This window comes from Bubalus kerabau, chromosome 17, assembly GCF_029407905.1.
Source record: "Bubalus kerabau isolate K-KA32 ecotype Philippines breed swamp buffalo chromosome 17, PCC_UOA_SB_1v2, whole genome shotgun sequence".
NCBI lineage: Eukaryota > Metazoa > Chordata > Mammalia > Artiodactyla > Bovidae > Bubalus > Bubalus kerabau.
Window position 1 is genome coordinate 18,739,034 of NC_073640.1, and position 22,834 is coordinate 18,761,867.

General features: G+C 35.1%; 1 protein-coding gene and 1 long non-coding RNA gene across 5 annotated transcripts in view; one reads left to right on the forward strand and one right to left on the reverse strand.

Annotated features, from left to right (window-relative positions):
• LOC129631599 (uncharacterized) overlaps positions 1-14,953 on the forward strand; it is an 80,387-nt gene extending 65,434 nt beyond the window's left edge. Inside the window, exon 3 of the long non-coding RNA XR_008704129.1 lies at positions 14,815-14,953. This is a non-coding gene — a long non-coding RNA (uncharacterized LOC129631599). The remainder of the gene's footprint in view (positions 1-14,814) is intronic.
• ITFG1 (integrin alpha FG-GAP repeat containing 1) overlaps positions 1-22,834 on the reverse strand; it is a 315,997-nt gene that overhangs the window by 49,455 nt on the left and 243,708 nt on the right. For all 4 annotated transcript variants that reach the window (XM_055552729.1, XM_055552730.1, XM_055552727.1 and 1 more), the window contains exons 13-14: positions 7,905-7,948; positions 882-960 (exon numbers count right to left, since the gene is read on the reverse strand). In XM_055552729.1, coding sequence (XP_055408704.1) covers positions 882-960; positions 7,905-7,948 — 123 coding nt within the window. The remainder of the gene's footprint in view (positions 1-881; positions 961-7,904; positions 7,949-22,834) is intronic.

Consider the following 22,834-nt stretch of genomic DNA (forward strand, 5'->3'; position numbering starts at 1 on the left):
AGACATCCTCTGCTTTGTATTATTTCCCATTTGCTTTGATTGCATTTCCCTTTATTCAAATGTAAAACAAGATTTTTCTTTATAGTCACATATCAAAACAATTTACATATTATATAGATTTGTATAATATTCCAGTTTCTATTTGACATATGAAAAAAACTAGGGTCTGTGGGAGAGGGAGAGGATGGGAAGATTTGGGAGAATGGCATTGAAACATGTATAATATCATGTATGAAACGAGTTGCCAGTCCAGGTTCAATGCACGATACTGGATGCTTGGGGCTAGTGCACTGGGACGACCCAGAGGGATGGTATGGGGAGGGAGGAGGGAGGAGGGTTCAGGATAGGGAACACATGTATACCTGTGGCGGATTCATTTTGATATTTGGCAAAACTAATACAATTTTGTAAAGTTTAAAAATAAAAAAAGAAAAGAAAAGAAAAGAAAAAAACTAGGATTAATCTAGTAGATTGAATTCCTAATTTGTACTTCTTTTAAGATGAGCTCTGTTAACAAATTCACCACTTTGATCAAGATGTCTCAAGTAATCATTCCTAATCTCTGTTACTTCAACTGAAAAATAAGGACAATGACTTGGCTCCATACAATAGGCATATATAAAGAACTTACTTTTAATATATTTGTCATGAGGACTTTTTGTAATCTACTGATGTAAGTATACAGAAAGACAAAGTATAATGTAAAAAGTGAAGATTTTATAAAGAGTGTGACAACACAATGATAATTTCTGCCATTCAGTTTACTTTGTTAATATGTGGTTGGCCAAAAAGTTTGTTTGGGTTTTTCTGGAAGATGTTACAAAATTTTTGGCCAACCCAATATATTGATTAAATGTACTGTTATGCGTATTTAGTCTTACCTGAACCATTTTTGAGATAGCCATTTGCATCTACAGTTGTATACATGATGTAAGGTCCAGGTTGATTTACTCCAAAGGGCTACAATAAAAAAGAAATAGTTAAGTCTTGGAAAGTAAGTGCATCATCGGGTTTCAGGCAAATCTATTACAAAAAGTAAATACTTCTATATAAAATTCTTACATATTAGATAGCAGTTAGAGAACATGTTCATAAATAGATAACAAGTGTTATCTATTTAAAAACCTTGTATTAGTAGAAAATGCTTAACTTTAAATGATTTGATAATTTTATTTATATAGTTCATTAATTTTATTGGATAGTTCTAAAATCTAATAATGTCTCTTCCTTATCACATAAAGATGAATATTTTAGGAAGAATTTTCTTTACTACTTTTGGTCTCACCTTAAGTAGTTTTATTATGACATTTCTGTTGACCATAGCATTGCTTTTCCCTTTGGGAATGAACTGGAATAGTTTATATTTTCCCAGTAAATATAAATAAAATCCATCCATTGTAATACTAATAGAATAAAAAATACTGATGAGTTGTTCTAAAACATTTTATATTCTGCACTAGACTTAGAGAATACATTCTTTTCCAGTTAAGGAAGATGTGAGTTTTATCATATATATAAATGTTAAAATATATTTGGTTATGCCTCTTTTAAATTTCTATGTAAATGGAACCATACTTTATGTATCCTTCTGTGACTGTTTAAAAAGTACATTAATGTGAGACTCATCCATGATTAAGCATGTACTATAGTTCAAGGTTGTATGCTACTACATGATTATAGCATAACTATTTTTCATTCTTTTGCTGATCAACACTTGTTTCCATTTTCTTTGGCCATGAGAAACATGGCATTCTTATGTATGTCACCTGATGCACAGGTGGGGAGTACTCCACTGCATGATTATAGCATAAATATTTTTCATTCTTTTGTTGATCAACACTTATTTCCATTTTTTTTGCCACGATAAACATGGCATTCTTATGTATGTCACCCAGTGCATAAATGCAAACATTTATCACTTCTACTAGCTGTAAATTACTTCACATGCTTAGTAACAAACATCACTAATGTGATATATACTTAATGCAAAATATTTCATCTCTTATGGGTTTGTTTCTTTGGAATGGTGAATGCCCTTTAATATTTTAAACCTGTCTCATTGCAGTGAGGCTTGGAGATAATACTTGTGAGACTATATTTATCACAGCGTTGTAACCTCAGATTCATTTTATTACCCATGGTCTACTTTCTGTACTGGAAGACTGGTATCTTAGGCTCTAAGTACTGTATTTTGTGAACCTTCCCAATTAAATTCCTGAATATTTTTTTCTAATCCATATTTGGAAAATTTCATACTCTTATCTATAATATCTTATTTTACAGATTTTATAAGTTTTTTCTTTTTTCCTACAGTCAATTAAAAAAAATCATATAAGCAAGTCTCTGTTATGAGGCCTAAAGCTGAAATTAACTTCCCACCATGCACCAGTCACTCTGACATTGAAAAACAAGAATCCAGAAATCCAGACATGATTCTTCCATATAACGGTTCTCAAAGTGTGGTACAAGGACCTCTGGAGTCCAAAAATCCCATTGGTAAAAAGTGTGGGTAATCAGTAGCAACACTAAGGAACAAAATAGCAAAATGGCAGACATAAACCTCCCTTACTAGTAATTATATTAAATATAAATAGATTAAACACTGCTATCAAAAGGCAGAGATGATCAGGATAGAACAACATCTTCCAAGTATATGCTGTCTATAAAAGACACACTTTAAAAACAAATGTTTTTACAACAAATAGGTTGAAAGTTAAGTTTTCCATGGAAAAGATATACCATGGAAACAGTAACCAAATAAGAGCTGGAGTAGCCATATTAATATCAGACAAAACAGACTTTAACATAAAAATGTTATTGGAGACAGAAAATGGGAGTTTATAACGACTAAAGAGTCAATGCATCAAGAAGACAAAATTATAAACATAAATGTGCCTAACTGAGTTCTCAAATATATAAGGTATTGATGGTTGAAATAGATAACAATAGGGGATACTCTTAGAATTACTAATAATACACTAGTGTCATTAATGGATAGACCGATGAAGCAAAGACTTGGCCAACACTAGAATAGATTTTGTAGACTAGAACACTCCTCAACTTTAGCAGAAGACATACTCTTCTCAAACATACAAGGAACATTCTCTAAGGGGAAACATATACTAGACCATAAAACAAGTTCCAATCAATGTAAAAGTACTGAAATTTTTACAAAGTTTGTTCTCTCACCACAACAGAATTAAACTTGAAATCAGTAATAGAGCCCACACACAACAATGAGGAGCTTTTGCACTGCAATGAAGACGCAGTGTGGCCAAACAAAACAAAACAAAACAAAACAAAAACAACCACAGAAAGAAACATGAGAAATTAATAAATGAGTGGAAATTAAACAACAGACTTCTAAATAACCAGTAACTTATGTGACAGAGTTGGAAAAATTCACTGATATAGCTTCAAATTCCACATTACAACTAACTTAAGTAACTGCCACTGTTGAATTTCAGGAAATTATTATTTAATAAAACAGAGGTTAACATGTAATGGTTTTATTGTTTTAAAATGATTTAATAGAAATATTTAAAATTGTTCCAGTTTTAATTTCAAATAGAAATACTGATAAACAAAACTCACATAAGAACAACTATTTGGAGTCTTCAGAATAAGAAGTTTTGAGAACTGCTGCTCTGTACTATGTACAGGAGTAATTCAGTCTTTACTCTGCATTACCATTGGATATGATATGACTGATACCTGAGCCTATGTGTTTGGTTTCTTACCCCTTGGGAGGCATGTATGCTCGGCTGCTCAGTTGTGTCTGACTCTTTGCCATCCCATGGACTGCAGCCCACCAGGCTCCTCTGTCCATGGGATTTTCCTGGCATGAATACTGGAGTTGGTTGCCATTTCCTCCTCCAGGGGATCTTCCTGACCCAGGGACTGAACCTGCATCTCCTGCATTGGCAGGAGGATTCTTTACCACTGAGTCACTGGGAAAGCCCTCTTACCCCTTATATTATAGCATTTAACATGTTTTAGGAATCACAGCTTATTGGGAGCAGAAGCCCAGAAGCAGAAGACTGAAATCAGAGCCAGTACTGGGAGGAACACTTAAACTGTGATTGAAACATTGCTGGAGAATCAGTGTGAACTAGTTTTGAGAGTTCCTATTTAACCTGTAGAGGAGGGCAAGCTGAGAAGCACTTGTGCAAGTCACAGCTTAGGGACACAGGCTCACTAAAGTCTGAGATTTAATCAGAGGATTATAGGATGCTTTTCCTACTATAGTTCTATACTTCACCACCATATCAATTAGGTTCCTACTAATGAGATTACAGTTAAAAGATGTGAAGACCTCTGATCCCTTTAAGAGAAGTCTGCAGGATGACACAAAGACAGTAGAGACAAAAACAAAGATGCTAGAGGAAACTTCTGTCTCTTGACAGCATAGCTACTGCAAACAGTAACACAGTCTTAACTCCTAGCAGATAAACATAAAGCCTCACCATGAAGGCTTATCTACCACAGTTCCTTTCACCCAATACCTCATGTCTGGCTTTCAACAAAAATTTCAAAGCATGCTAAAAGGCAGAAAACAAAGTGTGAGTAGACAAAGCAAGCATCAGAACCAGACTCAGATATGGCAGGGATGCTGGAATTATCAGACCAGAAATTAAAATAACTGATTAATATGATAACACCTCTAATGGAAAAAAGTAGACAATATGCAATAAAAGATTGTTAATATAGGCAGAGAGATGGAAATGCCAAGAAAGAATCTAAAGGAAATGGTAGAAATAAAAAATACTGCAATAGAAATGAAAAATGCGTTTGATGAGCTCATCAGTAGACTGGATACAGATGAGGAAAGGATCAGCAAGCCTGAAGATGTATCAATAGAAACTTCCAAAACTGAATTGCAAAGAGAAAAACTAATGAAATTTGGAACAGACTATCTAAGAACTGTGGGACAATTATCAAAGGTATAACATATGTATTGTGGGACTACCAAAAGGAAAAGGGAAAAAAGAACAAAAAATATTTGAGGAAATAAGAATTTTTCAAAATTAGTGACAGACACCAAACCACAGATCCAGGAAGTTTAGAGAATACCAAACAGGAAAAATACCTAAAAACCTATATCTATACATATCACACTCAAATCAGTAGAAAATCAAAGACAAAGAGCAAATCCTGAAAGTACCCTAAGAAAAGGTGTCCAGAAATCCATGTAACACTATGATACAATTAGAAATACTCATTTGAGGTTCACGACAATGAGTCAGTGGTGGTGACAACATTCAGGGCTGTATATTTTTCTTTAGAAATGCCTAATAGCCTAGAACTGGGAGTGAACAAGACAGACAGTTGGATTAACCCAGGGGTGTAACTTTGCCAGGCAGGTAGAGTAAAAGCATAGTACTTTATGGGAGTTAAACATAGTGGCACTGAGATTTCAAAAGTAAAACATTTCTGGTAGATAAGGTTTATCATTACAGCGGTAAAGAATCCACCTGCAAGTCAGGAGAAGCAGGTAGCCATGGGTTTGATCTTGGGTTGGGAAGATCCCCTAGAGGAGGAAATGGCAACCCACTCCAGTATTCTTGCTGGGAAAATCCCATGGACAGAGGAGCCAGGTGGGCCACAGTGCACAGAGTTGCAAAGAGTTAGACATGAATGAGCGATTGGACACAAAGCAAACAAAGCACAAGGTTAGACATGGGAGTGAGCAGCTAAAGTTGAATGAAAATGAAGGAATCTGGAAATAAAGATTTTTGGGTGAGACTAATTGCTGACTTAAATATTCTTTCCTCTCTCCATGTATCAGACAGGTTGCCTGTAGCAGGTGAGAATATATAGGCAGCAGAACAGTATTTATTCAATTCATGATTTAACTCAAGTGGTAAGAATATCATATGGTATGCACCTTTTCCTCTTAGTCTCATACTGAGTCATATCTAACATAACATTTTCTACTATGATCAAGTGGATCTGATATCAAAGCAATATGAAGAAGGCCCACTTTATCATGAAATAAATAATTTCACAATGGGCATACGTTTGATATATGGAAAACTGGGGTAGAATAGTGTGTATTTGTTTCTTTTAGTTTGCCACAAAATTGTGATCTATGATATCAGTGGGGAAGGAAAATGATAGATGTGAAGGGCAGTTCAATAGGATCTGAACTTCAAATAAAGTAATGAATGAGTGAGTGGGAGGCAGGTGTATCACCTGCAGAAAAGCCCAAAGGTGCTGGACTGCCAAGATAACCACTGTAAGAGCAGCTCTGCATGCTGCACTTTACTTATGTGACTTTCTCAATGACTCTTCTCCTAAATTTAAGATATGGAGAATGGGAGCACTAGTGATCTCAGAAATATAACCTACCTTAAGCAAACAGCCTTTTCTACCAATTTTTCTGCTAAAACTTTGCTTGACTAGGGTAATGAAAGAGCCACATGATGGGAATATCAATCAGAGAAAAGAGGAACAAAGGGTCTGAATGTTTCACAAACTGGGTAGACAATTCTTGAACAGCCAAGTTAATCTTTGGCCTCCAGTTAGTCAGACTTGCACTTAATTAAAAAAAAACAGACATTATTTTTATTAGCAGTTTCAGATTCACAGCAAAATTAAGTGGAAAGGACAAAGAATTCCCATGTACTCTCTGCATCTCTCCTCCTCAGACCTCCCCTTTGCTATGTCCACATTTTTGATATGGAAGCAGATATGTCTGACCAGGCACTCATGTGGTACTCATAGTGGCTGTGGTGACAGACGTCCCCTTTAGGAGTGCGACAGTACTCCTGAGCTGCTCCAAGTAGTGGTTGAGGATAGCTCACAGCTGAGTTCTTAACCTAAAAATTGTTCTCAGCCAAAGGGAGCTGGCTTGTACAAATTATAACCCCTTCCTGGGGACTGCCTGCATGCAATGTCTGATTGATGCAGAATACAAAGGCATGGCCCTTTTGCTTCAATCTGGGCCATCTTTGCTTCACAGCTCACACACCAACTTCTTCTGACAGTCTTCATTACTCCAGAGGTCTTGCTCTCAAGAAGAGTCTAGATTAAATCCTTGCATGCAAATCTCTGGGTCAGGGATTCCAAATGTGTTAAATATAGGACGTTTCCCAACCATACATAGGATGTTGATGATGAAGCAATGCTTTAAAGGTGTGTTAAAAATATGAGGCTATAATCAGAATACCTAGTTCTGTGTTTTAGTTACACTATTTAATGGCTCTATGACTTTGGATAGTTTATTTCTCTGAGCCTCAAGTTTTCTCATCTTTAAATTCAGGATAATTCCTTATGTAACAAAGGTTACTACAAGGACTCAAAACAAGAATATACCAACACACACACACATACACACACATATGAATGCGCTCATGCTTTTAAATAAAATTTAGTATTCTCATTACAATTTAAGTGAATTGACAGTTTCTTATTATTTTCACATTTTGTTATTTCATGGAAACATTCCACTAGACAGCAAGTCAATATTAAGATTATACCAAAAATTCATTACTTATCTACTATATGCTTGACCCTGTGCTATGAGTGAGGTATTCAAAGATGGCATGGTTCTTGACCTCAAGGGATTACAGTCTGGGGAAACGCATTAAATATGAACAGATAAAGTGTGACCAAGTATTACACATGTGAAACGGCAGCAGGATGCCCAGAAATGATGGGAGCTGTGGTCATTTTTCCAAGTGTATCAGTGAAGATTCATTAAGGAAATAAACCTTGAGGTGAGAAAGTTTTTAGGAAAGGAACTTTATTCCTAGTAAACTTTACTTGAGCAATGAAGGACATTTTAATCACTTTTAAAAGTAACATCAATTTGATTTAGCCTATAACAACTATTTTGTGTGTATCTATCATGCAGAGAACTTTAACAGAAATATTTACAAGTAAGAATTAAGGTTACTTACTGTTATCTTACGAGGACAGTCATTAGAACAGAGACCACTAAGAACTGTGGAAAAATTTTAAAAAGCCTGTTATTACTGTTATAATGTAAGCTTTTATTTAAAGTGAGCTCTAATTTCCCCCTAAAATCTATTAATATGCCCTGTTGATTCATGATCACAAGTAAAAATCAACCCAGTTTCTTTAGATCTGAGTAAGTTAAATTTCTGTGTTCACTTTATGCCAGTTATTTCAAAAGCGTTCATTAAGCAGTTAAGCTGATGCCATTTTTTGAAATATATAGGTGATATAATTAATTATGGATATATAATATACCTGTTGGCCCTATTTCCCAGCTGGTTAGCTACATTCCAAGGATGATTTAGAATCTGACAGAGAAGTACAAACCAATTAAAACTTATATTGAAAAAAACCAAATAGAACATTTAATATTTCATATCTCAAACTAGATTGTTAGCATTTATTCAAATTTTCTGGGTCAAAGAATTTAGGCACCCTTGATAACTTTTATGGAAAACATAACTATATATGCCAGCAAATTTGGAAGACTCACCAGTGGCCACAGGACTGGAAAAGGTCAGTTTTTATTCCAATCCCAAAGAAGGGCAATGCCAAAGAATGTTCAAACTACCACACAATTGTGCTAATTTCACATGCTAGCATGGTAATAATGCTCAAAATCCTTCAAGACCGGCTTCAACAGCATGTGAACTGAGAACTTACAGATGTACAAGACAAACTAGATTCAGAAAAGGCATAGGAACCAGAGATCAAATTGCCAACATCCACTGGATCATAGAAAGAGCAAAGGAATTGCAGAACAACATCTGCTTCACTGACTACACTAAAGTCTTTGACTGTGTGGATCACAACAAACTGTGGAAAATTCTTCAAGAGATGGGAATACCAGACCACCTTACCTGCCTCCTGAGAAACCTGTACTCAGGTCAAGAAGCAACAGTTAGAAACAGACATGAAACAATGGACTGGTTCAAAATTGGGAAAGGAGCATGTCAAGGCTGTATATATTGTCAACTTGCTTATTTCCATGGGGTCACAAAGAGTCGGACACAGCTGAGTGACTGAACAACCACCACAAAGGATATCTGAATATTCTTTCTATAACTAATATAAGCTTTGAAACATAACTATACTACTAGCACCTCATGCAAACTAATTTCTTTGTAAGAGGGCACACTTTATGTGCTAGTAAATATTCTATGTTATAAATTAAAGGAAAATAACTGATAATACTGCTCAGTAATGAACTGTATGAATAATAATTGTGATTACTGGCTAGTTTAAATAAATCCATAGGAAAATGGTTCTATATGTTTATTTATATTCCACAAATGTGAAATGATAATCATTCTAACAGAAATCTTATACTTGGGAAGGGTATATAAAATGCAAAGGCATTAAAAAATGAACGACATATTTCATCACAAAGGAAAATACCTGTTTATTTACTACAGAGCATTTATATTAAATATGACCTGAGGAACCAGTGAAAAAAATATTTTATACCTCTAAATCAGTTTTTAATGTTTAAGTTCCTTTCCCCAGCACAGTGCCTAGTTCTCACTCTCTTATTCTCCAACACTCTATGACCTTAATTCTCCCTCTCCTTTTTTAAAATTAATTTATGTATTTTAATTGGAGGCTAATTACTTTACAATACTGTAGTGGTTTTTGCCATACATCGACATGAATCAGCCATGGGTTCAACTCTAGGCAGACATTAGTACTTATTTTTCACTTGTCCTAAAATGATTTTCCTAAACCTTCATTAAAACATTATCTTGCTAAACAGTACACTCTTTACTCACAAGTCTGTCTTTGTACCAGAATGAAAGTTCTGCATAATTTTTATCATGTTTTTAGGGCCTAGCCAAATGTATTTGCTCAATAAATGCTTGTTAGAAAAGGTAAAAGATGGATTATTCAATAAATGGTACTGGATAGTTGGCTACCTGGAGGAAAATAAAGTTAGACTTTGATTCATAACATGAAAATTACACTGGGCAAAGACATAACTAATACAGAACTCTTATGCTTCAGTTGGCTTCCCTGGTGGCTCAGAGGATAAAGCATCTGCCTGCAATGCAGGAGACCCGGGTTCAATCCCTGGGTTGGGAAGATCCCCTGGAGAAGGAAATGGCAATCCACTCCTGTATTCTTGCCTGGAGAATCCCACGGAGAGAGGAGCCTGGCGGGCTACAGTCCACGGGGTTGCAAAGAGTCGGACACGACTGAGTGACTTCACACATGTGCTTCGGTAATAAAAAGCCAACCCAGTTAAAAAATGGGCGAAGGATCTGAATAGGAATTTCTCCAAAGATACAGATAGAGATACAGAAAGCTCATGAAAAGAGGCTCAGCATCATTAGTGATCAGGGAAATGTATAGCAAAATCACAATGAAATGTACACAATTCACAATATCCATGAGGTGGAAATGACCCAAATGAATGTCCATTAGCAGATAAGTGAATCTGAGCACTATCTGGGAGATAGCGAAGGATAGGGAAGCCTGACATGCTGCAGTCCATGGGGTTGCAAAGAGTCAGACACGACTGAGAGACTGAACAATAACAAGAGCGGCAGATGAATGAACAAACAAAGCTTGGTATACACTCAGAAGGAATATTATTCACTTTAAAAAGGGAAGAAATCCTGTCACATGTTATAACATGGATGAACTTTGAGGACATTATGCTAAGCAAGCCAGTCATCAAAAGACAAATACTGTATGATACCACTTACATGACGTATCTAAGTGTCAAATTCAGAGAAACAAAGTAGAATGGTGGTTACCAGGGTTTAGGGGGAGGGAGAGGGGACAGCTGTTAAATGGGTGCAGAGTTTCAAATTTACAAGATGAAAAGTTCTGGAATCTGGTTCACAACAATATGAATATACTTAACACTACTGAACACTTAAAAATGGTTAAGACAGAAAATTTTATGTTTTTTTTTTAACCGCACACACTAAAAGGTTAAGATTGTAAACAAACAAACCCATAATGAGATACTGGCTTCCCTGGTGTCTCAGTGGTAAAGAATTCTCCTGCCAATGCAGAAGACCTGGGTTTGATCCCTGGGTAGATCCCCTGGAGAAGGAAATGGCAACCCATTCCAGTATTCTTGCTTGGGAAACCTCATGGACAGAGGAGCTTAGTGGGCTACAGTCTTATGGGGTCGCAAAGAGTTGGACAAGACTTAGCAACTAAACAACAAATGAGATACCGTTTCTCACCCACTTTGTTGTTGTTCAGTTGCCAAGTTGTGTCTGACTCTTTGCGACCCCATGGACTGCAGCACACCAGGCTTCATACCCATTAGAATGGGTATGATTAAAAAGTCAGATTACAAATTTGGGTGAAGATGTGGAGAAAATGGATACACATACATTTCTATGGGAATGCAAAATGGTTCAGCTGCTTTGGAAATGGCAATTCCTTAAAAAGGTGAACAAAGAATCCCATATAACCCAGCCATTCCATTCTTAGGTATATATCAAGAGGAATTAAAATATATGTCCACACAAAAACTTGTACATGAATGTTCACAACAGTATTATTCACGATAGCCAAAAAGTAGAAATCATCCAAATGTCTATCAACTGATGGATAAACAAAATGTGGAATATTCATACTGATATTTGAAAATTCATGTGGATATTTGACAATTAAAAGGAATAAAGTGCTGATGAATGCTACATCAAAGATGGATCTTAAAAACATTACGGCAAGTGAAAGAAGTCAGTCACAAAAGACCGCATATTATATGATCCCATTTATATGACATATCCAGGACAGATAAATCTATGAATACGGAAAGTAGTAGTTGCCAAGGGCTGGGGCTGGGGGATTGATGGTGGCAGCTAAAGGGTACAGGGTTTCAGGATCATATGGTAGCTCTATTTTTAGTTTTTGCTATACTGAGAGAAGTCAGAGAAAGAAACATGATATTGCTTATATGCAGAATCAAAAAAGAACTGGTACAAATGAACTTCTTTACAAAACAGAAACAGACTTAGAGAACAAACCAGGAGAGTGGGGGGGGCGGAGCAGAGGGGGAAAGGGATAGAAAGTTTGGAATTAAGATGTACATACTGCTATACTAGGACCTACTGTCTAAGACCAGGAACTCTGTTCAATATTGTATAACAACCTAAATGGGAAAATGATTTGAAAAAGAATAGATACATGTATAACTAAATCAGTTTGCAGTACACATGAAACTATCACAACACTGTTAATCAACTATACTCTAGTATAAAATTAAAAAATTTTTTAAAAGGGTATAGGCTTCTTCTGTGGTGATGAAAATGTTTGTGGCGATATTGGTAAAATTCTGTAAATATGCAAAAAGCCACTGAATTGTATACTTGAAATGGGCAAATGGTATGGTATGTAAATTACATCTCAATAAAGCTGTTACAAAATAAAAGATACCATAAAATTAAAAAAATGACAAGGGGCTATGAACTTTTAAAAAAAATACAAAGATATACTTGCTAACATACAAAGAGCTTCTAGATATGGATGACAAGATGATAATCTAATAAAAACAAAGGATATAGAGAAGCAATATCCAGAAGAGAAAGTACAAATAATAAAAAAAATCAGGAAGAAAGATACTCAGCCTCACTAGTCAGGAAAAAAAAATCAATTTTATACCCTAACAGAAAGGAAAAAATGAAAGACCAATAAAAATGTCTGTCGGAAAAACAAAACCAAAGATAAATGATAAACTATGAAGAATATTTACAAAATATATCACAAAAGATTAATATATACTGTGGTATAAATCATTAAGGAAATGAAAAAGGACAGAACCATTTATAGAAATAAAAGTACAAATGTCTCTTGAACATATGAAAAGATGCAGAACTATATTCAGTATAAGAAGAATGCAAAATAAGACAACACTTTTCACTTTACAGTTTGCAAAACTCAAAAAGTTTAATAATCTTTTGGGTTGGTGAAGGTGTTAGGAAATGTGGATTCTCCTGTATAGAAGTAGCAGTGTCAACATCAAATTTTCATGAAGGGACATCTGTTAAAATAAAAAATACTTACAAATTCCAAACCAGGCAGAATTAATCTAAGGTGTTAGAAATTAAATTACTGGTTACCTTCAGGTGAACTGGGCTTAGCAGAAAGGGTGGGCATGAAGAAGCTTCTGGTTGCTGGTATCATGTTTTTCTTGATCTGGGTGTATTTACATGTGTATATTTACTTTGTCAAAACGTGTAGACCTCCGTACTTATGTACACTTTTCTACATGTATAGTTCAACAGAGTTTATTTTAAAAGTGTACATATATTATTTTTTAGTAGTTCCATTTTTAGGAATTTATTCTACAGGTATTAATTATAATAACAAGAGAATGAAAATAAACTGGTATCAATAAGAACTGATTAAATTATGTTGTATTCATAGTGTTGTTGTTGTTCAGTTGCTAAGTCATGTCCGACTCTTTGCAACCCCATGGACGGCAGCACGCCAGGCTTCTCTGTCCTTCGCCATCAAATTCACGTCTACTGAGTTGGTGATGCTATCTAACTGTCTCATCCTTTGCTGCCCTCTTCTCCATTTTTTGAGAACCCATGAACATGAACAGTATCCATACGACATGATACTGTTTGATAGTTAAAATAATGAGGTAGCTCTAGACTATATTGTTAAGGCATAATCTCTAAGATACATTGTTAAATGGAGAAAGCAAAGTCTAGAACTACCATTTACGTAAAATAAAAGCATATAAACACATGTGCTTGTTTAAGTGCATAAAATATCTTGGACAGACACAAAGAAGAGGTTGCTTTGGCGGGAAGAATTGGACCACTGGGAAACACTGGTGCAAAAGGGACTTACTTTTCACTATTATAGACTCCTGTATTTTTTTTACCATTTGCATGGTGAAAAACAAATTTTAAAAAACCAAATTTCTTAGTGAAATAAAAATTTAGAGTGCTCAGATGATATGTGGTAAACTGGACAGTGTTATGCTGCTCGGATAATAAATGTCTGTGATTTTTGGGAAAGGTAACTTAGTATAACACTAAAAACACAGCCTCTCAACTCATCAAATTCATGTATATGAAATATTAGAAACTACCTATGTGTCCACTAAGAGTGAAAATGCTAAATAAATTATGGAACATCTATAGTTTTATGGAATGACATGGAGCTATTAAAGCATGAGAGACCTATAAGTGTTGACATGAAAGAGGGTTTATACTCTCTTGCTAAAGTAAAAAAAAAAAAGACAAAGGCAAATATGTTCAGTAAGATTACATTTACAAATGAATATGTTGGCCGAATTTCAGAGATACAGTATTAAATAAAAGAAGTCAGACACAAAGAGTATATACTATACGATTACATTTATATGACAACTAGAAAAGGAAAAACTGTGGTGACAGAGATCAGAACAGTGGTTATACTTCTGCAGGGAATATAAGGAAGGGACCCTTCTTGGGTATGGAAATATTTTATTTTGATTGGAGTGTGGCTATAAGGGAAGGTACCTGTGTAAAATCTTATCAAGCTATACACCTGAACACCCATTGCTACAACTGTATTTCCACTGTCTTGTCAGCTCACACCTAAATGTCTGTACTCCTAGGTGGTTACTCTTGTCAAAGCCCTCAGGTCAGAACATTAATTTTTTTAATGAACATCTATTTTTTTCTTCTGAACATTGCTGTAAAATTCATCTTCTTTATCAGCACACTTGATCACAGACTTTTTTGATGGAGAATTTAAATAGTAAGTGTGACAGATAATTTTATGTGCCAACTAGGTGTGTCTGTGAGGGTGTTTTCAGATAAGATTAACATTTAATCAGTAAACTGGGTAAAGCGGATTGTTTTTCATAATGTGTGGGCCTCATCCACCCAGGTGAATAGAGCAAAAGACTGACGTCTCCTGAGGAAGAAGCCTCCTGCCTGATGGGTCTTCAAACTAGAACATCACCTTTTCCTGCCCGATGAACTGGACACCATTCTTCCTGGTTCTACAGCTGCCTGCTGGCCTTGTGACTCAAAATGGGCATTGGCTCTGCAGATTTTGGACGTGCCAGCTTCCATAACTTTATTAATTAATTCCCTACAATAAATCTTTCTCTTTTTCTGTATTCTATTGATGTTGTTTTTCTGGAGAATCTTGATTAATTCAGTAAGTCTCTGTAGTTATTGGGTCACTGACAAAATCTTTTCTTTGCCATAGGTGCCCATTTATCAATGATACTATCAATATTCTCTCTTATTAATCTTCAACACAGTACATGGAGGTGAGTTAGTTTCTACTTCTTTCTGTCTGCTCATTCTTTATTACTATGATCATGGCCTCTCCTTCCTAGAATGTTATACCACTACTCATTTTGGTTTTTCCAAACCTTAACCATCTGTCAAGGATCTAGGTTCTTAACTATCATCTTCACAGAAGACTTCTTTGATCTTAATAATCTTATATACATATAGTTCCATTCAACATTTGAGTATAAAGTTCTTTTCACTGTTCTTTAGCTATTTTTACATGCGTACATCTTCCTCTTCCAAGTTGACAGCAATAGATGATTGCTACATAAGATAGATCCTCACTGAGAAAAACTAAGTAGCAGTCAAAGTGAAGACAATAATGTGCAAATGTGGGAGAAGATGCTGGATATAGTGACTGTAAGTGCTAATAAACAGATCTACAGTATTTCCAAAACTCCCTTCATACATTCATTTTTGTAGCAACTTTACTGAGATATAATTCACACACCGGAGCATTCACCCCTTCAAAGGGTCCTATTCAGTGGTTTTTAGTAAATTCCTAGAATTGTGCAATCATCAACACAATCAGTTTTCATCACAATAAAGAAACCCTGTACCTTTCAGCCGTCATGCCCCATTCCCACCCCTGGCCCAAAGCTACCACTAATCTACCATTCACTTACTATATATATTTGTGAATACTTTTCTATAATAACATATGTTATTCGAGAAAAAATTTAAAAATATAGAGAAGGAAAAAGGAGAAAATAAAAATCACTTTAACCAAACTATCCAGATACTGTTACCAACTTATTATAATCCATTGTCATGGACTGAATGTTTGTACCACCCCGCCCCCAAAGTTCATATGCTGAAGTTTCATATATGCTCTACCTTAATCCTCACAGCAAGGCTGTGAAGTAAGTCTAATTACCCTCCTCCTCCCACCCTTTTTTCTTCAAGAGCAGAAACTGAAGCTTGGGCCAGTACATTACTCAAGGTCAGAAAGGGAATGACACTCTTTTGAAAGACCAGGTGGTCACTAAACACTAACTCATTTAAAAAACACATTATCCTATATTTATATAAGATGGGAAATCAATGAACCACTGAATTATTTTATTTTCTGTACAAGATAAAATGTCTGTGTTTTGTTTAGCATAGTTGAGAGTATTCGAAATTACATGAGTCTCTTTCATTTTATATATAGCAAGATAAAAATTGAGTTCCTGTATCTATTTTTGTTTTTAACAAGACTTCCTCTATTAAATTTGAAGTTTCACACTGTAATAGTGTGAAATAGGATCATAATGAGAAGATTTAAATGTATCATAGATATACATATCATACATATGTCATATATATTATATAGGTATATCTTGGTTTACTGAGATTTGCATTATTATACTTCTCAGATATTGTTTTTTTTTATAAAATAAATTGAAGATCTGTGGCAACCTTGTGTCAAGCAAATCTGTCAGGGCCGTTGTTCTATCAGCATTTGCTCACTTTGTGTCTCTGTGTCACATTTTGGTACAATGTTTCAAGCTTTATCATTTATTACAATGATCTGTGGTATTTGATGTTATTACTATGACTTGCTGAAAGTTCAGATGATGCTTAGCATATTTTAACAATAAAATATTTTTTAATTACAGTTATAATTTTTTAAGACATAATGATGTTGAACAGTTAATAAAGCATAATATAAACATAATTTTCACAGGCACTGGGAAACCAAAAAGCTTGTTAACCCACATTATTGTGATACTCACTTATTGCAGTCATCTGTAAGCAAGTACCTGAGTATCTCTGAGGTGTGTCTGCACACATGTATGTCTTATAAAAAGTTGTCTACATAATACAGATAGAATATGCATTTTCTTGGGTTTTGCAACTAAAGACACAAGAAGGAATAATACTTATTCCTTCAGATATTGTGTTAATTAACAATTAATTAATGTTATTGTTAATAATTAATTAATGTTATTGTTTAATTAAGAATGTTTATTGTTTAATATTGTTGATAATATTGATAACTGTTTAATTAGGAATGCAGAACTCCCAAACAAAGGTTAACTTGTTCTTAGCCTGAAATTATTATTTCACTATGAAACAACCTGACTTTTTTTCCAGGGACATCTATATGGGTACTGCAGCAGGAAAGGCATATTTAGACTGTATCATTTCTGGGCTGCACTCACTATGCACGTTTGACGTAAGGCAGAAAAAAAAATGTCTTTGGCTATTTTCAGCCATTATACTGCTTTTGTTAAGGAACACTGAAATTTTACTTAGCTTTGGCTTTATCTCTAAATCCCTCTGTGACCCTCCTTTAGTTTTACCATTAGAAAAAAAGGAACACACCTACTCACATACATACATCTTACTGTCTTTCTCCCTTGAACTAATACAATTTTTAAAAAGTCTGAAAAGCATTAGGTTTCTTCAAATAATAGGCTATAAAAGGAAAATTTTTATTTTCATTTCTCTTCTCATCTTAGTATATTAATGTGACAGGTTCACAGTATGGTTTAAACATAGCTTTAATGTTTAAACATATTATAATTAGATGTAATTTCTTCAAAAACAAAGAAAGAACTGAATCAAATGTTGCTGAGAAACACAATATAGCATACATTTTATATGTGTTAGTAGTTCATTTTCTGTTATTAACAGGATTTTTGTTGTTGTCAGTTTCAGTACATATCAGATTAATCATACTAAAATCTATACAGGTCATTAGTACTCACCAAGAACAAATCCCAAAGTAACTACCTGATACTAACACTGGCTAAAAACCTGAAGTTCAGCTCTTTTTAGGCTTTCTAATCATGCAGTATAGGATATTTCATTAAGTGTGAGCCAATGCAAATCACTTCACCTTTCCTTGTTTTAAAATAATTTATAAGGTTTACAAAAGCTTCCAAATCCTATCATTCCAAATGGGATCTATCTTGCTTCGGGTGCTTAATACTCTGACCTGGCACAGAGGGAAATAGTCTGGTTTTAAAGGGTTCTTGTGGCTCAGACAGTAAAGTGTCTGCCTGCAGTGCGGGAGACCCGCGTTCGATCCCTGGGTTGGGAAGATCCCCTGGAGAAGGAAATGGCAACCCACTCCAGTACTCTTGCCTGGAAAATTCCATGGACTGAGGAGCCTGGTAGGCTACAGTCCACGGGGTCATAAAGAGTCGGACATGATACAGCAACTTCACTTTCACTTTGTATAAGTCTGCTCACATACAAGAAAATTATCTAGAAAAGTGGAAGCCTTGAACAGGCAGAGTCTGAATGAATGAGGCTGGATCATGGATGACACATGCTCTCTCAAGTCAGAAATGAAGAAAAGAACCAGAAGTATAACTTGTTGTTTTGTAAGCTAAATTTTGTACTTTCTCTTTCTCCTTATAGAATATGTAAGATTATAATATTTTGAAAAGTTATACTTCACATATATTGTCATTAAAAATTATCATGTATAGGTATTATTATATGAGATAACACACACAAAATACACAGAGGACCTGGCACATGATAAACAATAAATATTAGCTACTCTTGTTTGTCTTTTAAAATAAATTATAGATTCTATCATTATGGATTCCAGGATTTAAAAGCATCAGCTTTCATTGCTGCATGTACTTTTGAAACTTTAGGAACTAGCAGAATGCTCAGTGTTCAGAATAGTTGTATCTAATAAGTGGTAAAAAGATCACAGCTTTTAAAAAATATTAATACTTTTCCAGACTTTCCAAATGTTTTCACAATAGGCTGCCCTTATTTTTATAATGAAAAAGCAAAATAAATACCAAATTAAAAATTTACAAATAAAAAAGAATAATGCCTTAAAAGTCTCTTACATAATCAAAAGGAAATGTTTTTATAAATGTCACTCTGAAATTACTATTTTAAGACTCCAAATGTCAAGCTGAGGAACAAGTAAAAAGTACCAATAGTGAATTAAATCAGTGCAAGAATGTAATTTCCTCAGTGACATCAAAATAAAAATTCCATCCTTTGTGCTTTAGTTAGAAAACAAAACAAAACAAACAACTCCTAAATGTTCCAAGGTAGAAGTTATTATTATAGAGTAAAAGCTCAATTCCTACAAGTGGAACAGTTAAATTTTTTGTTTAAAACATGTGGCTATAAGTATAATAAAGGCCTTCCCAGGTGGCACCAGTGGTAAAGAATTTGTCTGCCACTGCAGGAGATGTTAAGAGTTGCAGTTTTGATCCTGGTGTCAGGAAGATCCCCTGGAGGAGGAAATGTCGGGTTAGGAAGATCCCCTGGAGGAGAAAATTGCCCCCAACTCCAGTATTTTTGCCAGGAGAATCCCACAGGCAAAGGAACCTGGGGGCTGATCATTTCAGTTCAGTTCAGTTCAGTTGCTCAGTCGTGTCTGACTTTTTACGACCCCATGGACTACAGCACACTAGGCCTCCCTGTCCATCACCAACTCCCGGAGTTTACTCAAACTCATGTCCATTAAGTCGGTGATGCCATCCAACTATCTCATCTTCTGTCGTCCCCTTCTCCTCCCGCCTTCAATCTTCCCCAGCATCAGGGTCTTTTCAAATGAGTCAGTTCTTCACATCAGGTATGGGGTCGCAAAGAGTCTTGACAGTGCTGAGTGAGTGTCTGAGCACACATAAGTACAGTAAAACATTTTTCGTAAGCAACTATAACAAAAACTGGGAAGAGCTAAAACACATAAAAGGGCCCATTATGGGAAAGGGAAATTTAACAGCATAGCTTTTGTTGTTGTTGTTGTTTACTTAATGAAAAGACCCTGATGCTGGGAAAGACTGAAGGCAAGAGAAGGGGACGATAGAGGACGAGATGGTTGGAATGCATCACTGACATGAGTTTGAGCAAGCTCTTGGGAGATGGTGAGAGACAAGGAAGTCTGGCGTGCTGCAATCCATGGGATTGCAGAGTCGGACATGACTTAGCAACTGAACAACAAAACAGTATGGATACAACATAATTTAATCGATTCTTACTGATAGATAGTTTATTTGACTGAGCGACTGAACAAGTTGGTAAGTTGTGTTCTGACTCTTTTGCGACCCCATGGACTGAAGCCCTCCAGGCTTCTCTGTCCATAGGATTTCCCAGGCAAGAATACTGGAGTGGGTTGCCATTTCCTTCTCCAGGGAATCTTCCTGACCCAGGGATCAAACACATGTTTCTTGTATTGGCAAGCAGATTCTTCACCACTGAGCCAACTTGGAAGCCCCAACAGGACAGATACTGGTATATAATTTCAGCCTCCTACTATTTGTGTGTTTTTTTTTTTGGCCACTGTGAGCTTCTTGATATCAAGAACTCTTTTTTAACTCTTTAGTTTTGAAGTATCTCATTTTTTTCTTTTCTTAAAATTTATTTATTTTTTAATTGAAGGATAATTGCTTTATAGAATTTTGTTGTTTCCTGTCAAATCTCAACATAATGTTTTTCATTTTAAGTTGTCAATAAATGTTTTTCCTACTAACTAGGTGACCTTGGTTGATCCAGGTCTAGTTTAAGGATTTTTAACAACTTCATCAACTTTTATAATTTATTAGTATTTATAACCACATCATAAAGGTCTAAAGAGATTTATTATAGCATTTTATAATACCCCTTTAAATAAACTGTTCTAAAAAGTAATTTCTAATACCCCTAGACTTTAAAAACCAAAGGTGTTTAAAAACGATTAATGAAATTTAAGAAGACAGCCTAGTCACAGTTAAATGAAAAACTGCAATTAAAATGTTTAATGAGCTGTGTGCATTATTGGTTATTAAATTAGCTTAAAACATGACCAATGGGATGTAAAATCTGTAAGTTTTCCTTAAAATGACAATGCTCAGGACCTTAACATTTCATGCTAAACCACACTTTACATTATGTCTTTGTATACTTAAAGATATTTCAAGTATAAAACTTTCACTTCTGGTTTTGTGATTCAGTTTACATTAGCTACTTTACACAAATGCCAAAACTCAAAGAAAACTGCAGTAATTGTGCATAAATACTGTCACACTAAATAAATGTACAGGTTGGGAGAAGAATGATAGAAAGTCAAAACTAAAGGTCAATACTGTATAATGGTTTTAGTAACATTTGAAATGAAAAATCCTTGCCTGGATTATGGGTGGCTATTCACATTCATTTCTCTGAAAATGTCTTTAGTTTTTGTTTCTTAAAACACATGAATACAAAGCAAATGTCATAATCAAATGACACATGTGAAATAAAGACTCCCATTTCAGTCATTCTTGTCATTTAGACATTATTTTAGACTGTATATAGAAAACTTTTTATCTGTTATTGATTACCTATCTTTCATTCATTTTTTAAATTAAGTTAAAAATTAATTTAAATTAAAATTTTTAAATTAAAAAATTCTATGCTTAATAAAAGATATTTTAAAACATACTAGTACTCCAAAAATATATTAACCTATGTATACCTTTCTGAAAATCTCTTGAAGAAACACTCCAGAATTTGAATGAAGAAAGGTAATGGCACCCCACTCCAGTACTCTTGTCTGGAAAATCCCATGGATGGAGGAGCCTGGTGGGCTGCAGTCCATGGGGTCGCGAGGAGTCAGACACAACTGAGTGTCTTCACTTTCACTTTCATGCCTTGGAGAACGAAATGGCAACCCACTCCAGTGTTCTTGCCTGGAGAATCCCAGGGACGGGGGAGCCTGGTGGGCTGCCATCTATGGGGTCGCACAGAGTCGGACACGACTGAAGCGACTTAGCAGCAGCAGCAAACATGTGGTATATAAGTATATGGTGACAGTAAAGCTAGTAACTTGTTAAGTTTGAACGATCATTGCTAACACGGCTATAAATTGTTAAAGATTTAGAAAATAGAAGGTACAAAAGGTAAAACCATATGAGTTGTGAAATATTTTGTTCTAGTTCTATGAAAAATGCCATTGGTAATTTGACTGGGATAGCATTGAGGCAATTGCATTTGGCAGTATAGTCATTTTCACAATACTGATTCTTCCTAACCAGGAACATGGACTATCTATCTGTTTATGTTGTCTTTGATTTCTTTCATCAGTGTCTTATAATTTTCTATATACATTCTTTTGTCTTCTTAGGTACGTTTATCCTAGATATTTTATTCTTTCTGTTGCAAATGGGATTAAGTCCTTAATTTCTCTTTCTGCTTTTTCATTGTTAGTATATAGGAATGCAAGTGATTTCTGTGTATTGATTCTGTATCCTGTGACTTTGTTAAATTCACTGATTAGCTCTAGTAATTTTCTGATACTATCTTTAGGGTTTTCTATGTATAGTATCATGTCATCTGCAAACAGTGAGAGCTTTACTTCTTCTTTTCCAATCTGGATTCCTTTCCTTTTTTTTTCTTCTCTGATTGCTGTAGCCAGGACTTCCAAAACTTGTTGAATAACAGTGGTGAGAGTGGACACCCTTGTCTTGTTCCTGATGTTAGCAGGAATGCTTTCAGTTTTTCACCACTGAGAATGTTTCCTGTGGGCTTATCATATATGGTCTTTACTATGTTGAGGTAGGTTCCTTCTATGCCCATTTTTTGAAGAGTTTTAATCATAAATGGGTGCTGAATTTTGTCAAACAGATGGCTAACAAACATATGAAAAGATGCTCAACATTGCTCATTATTAGAGAAAT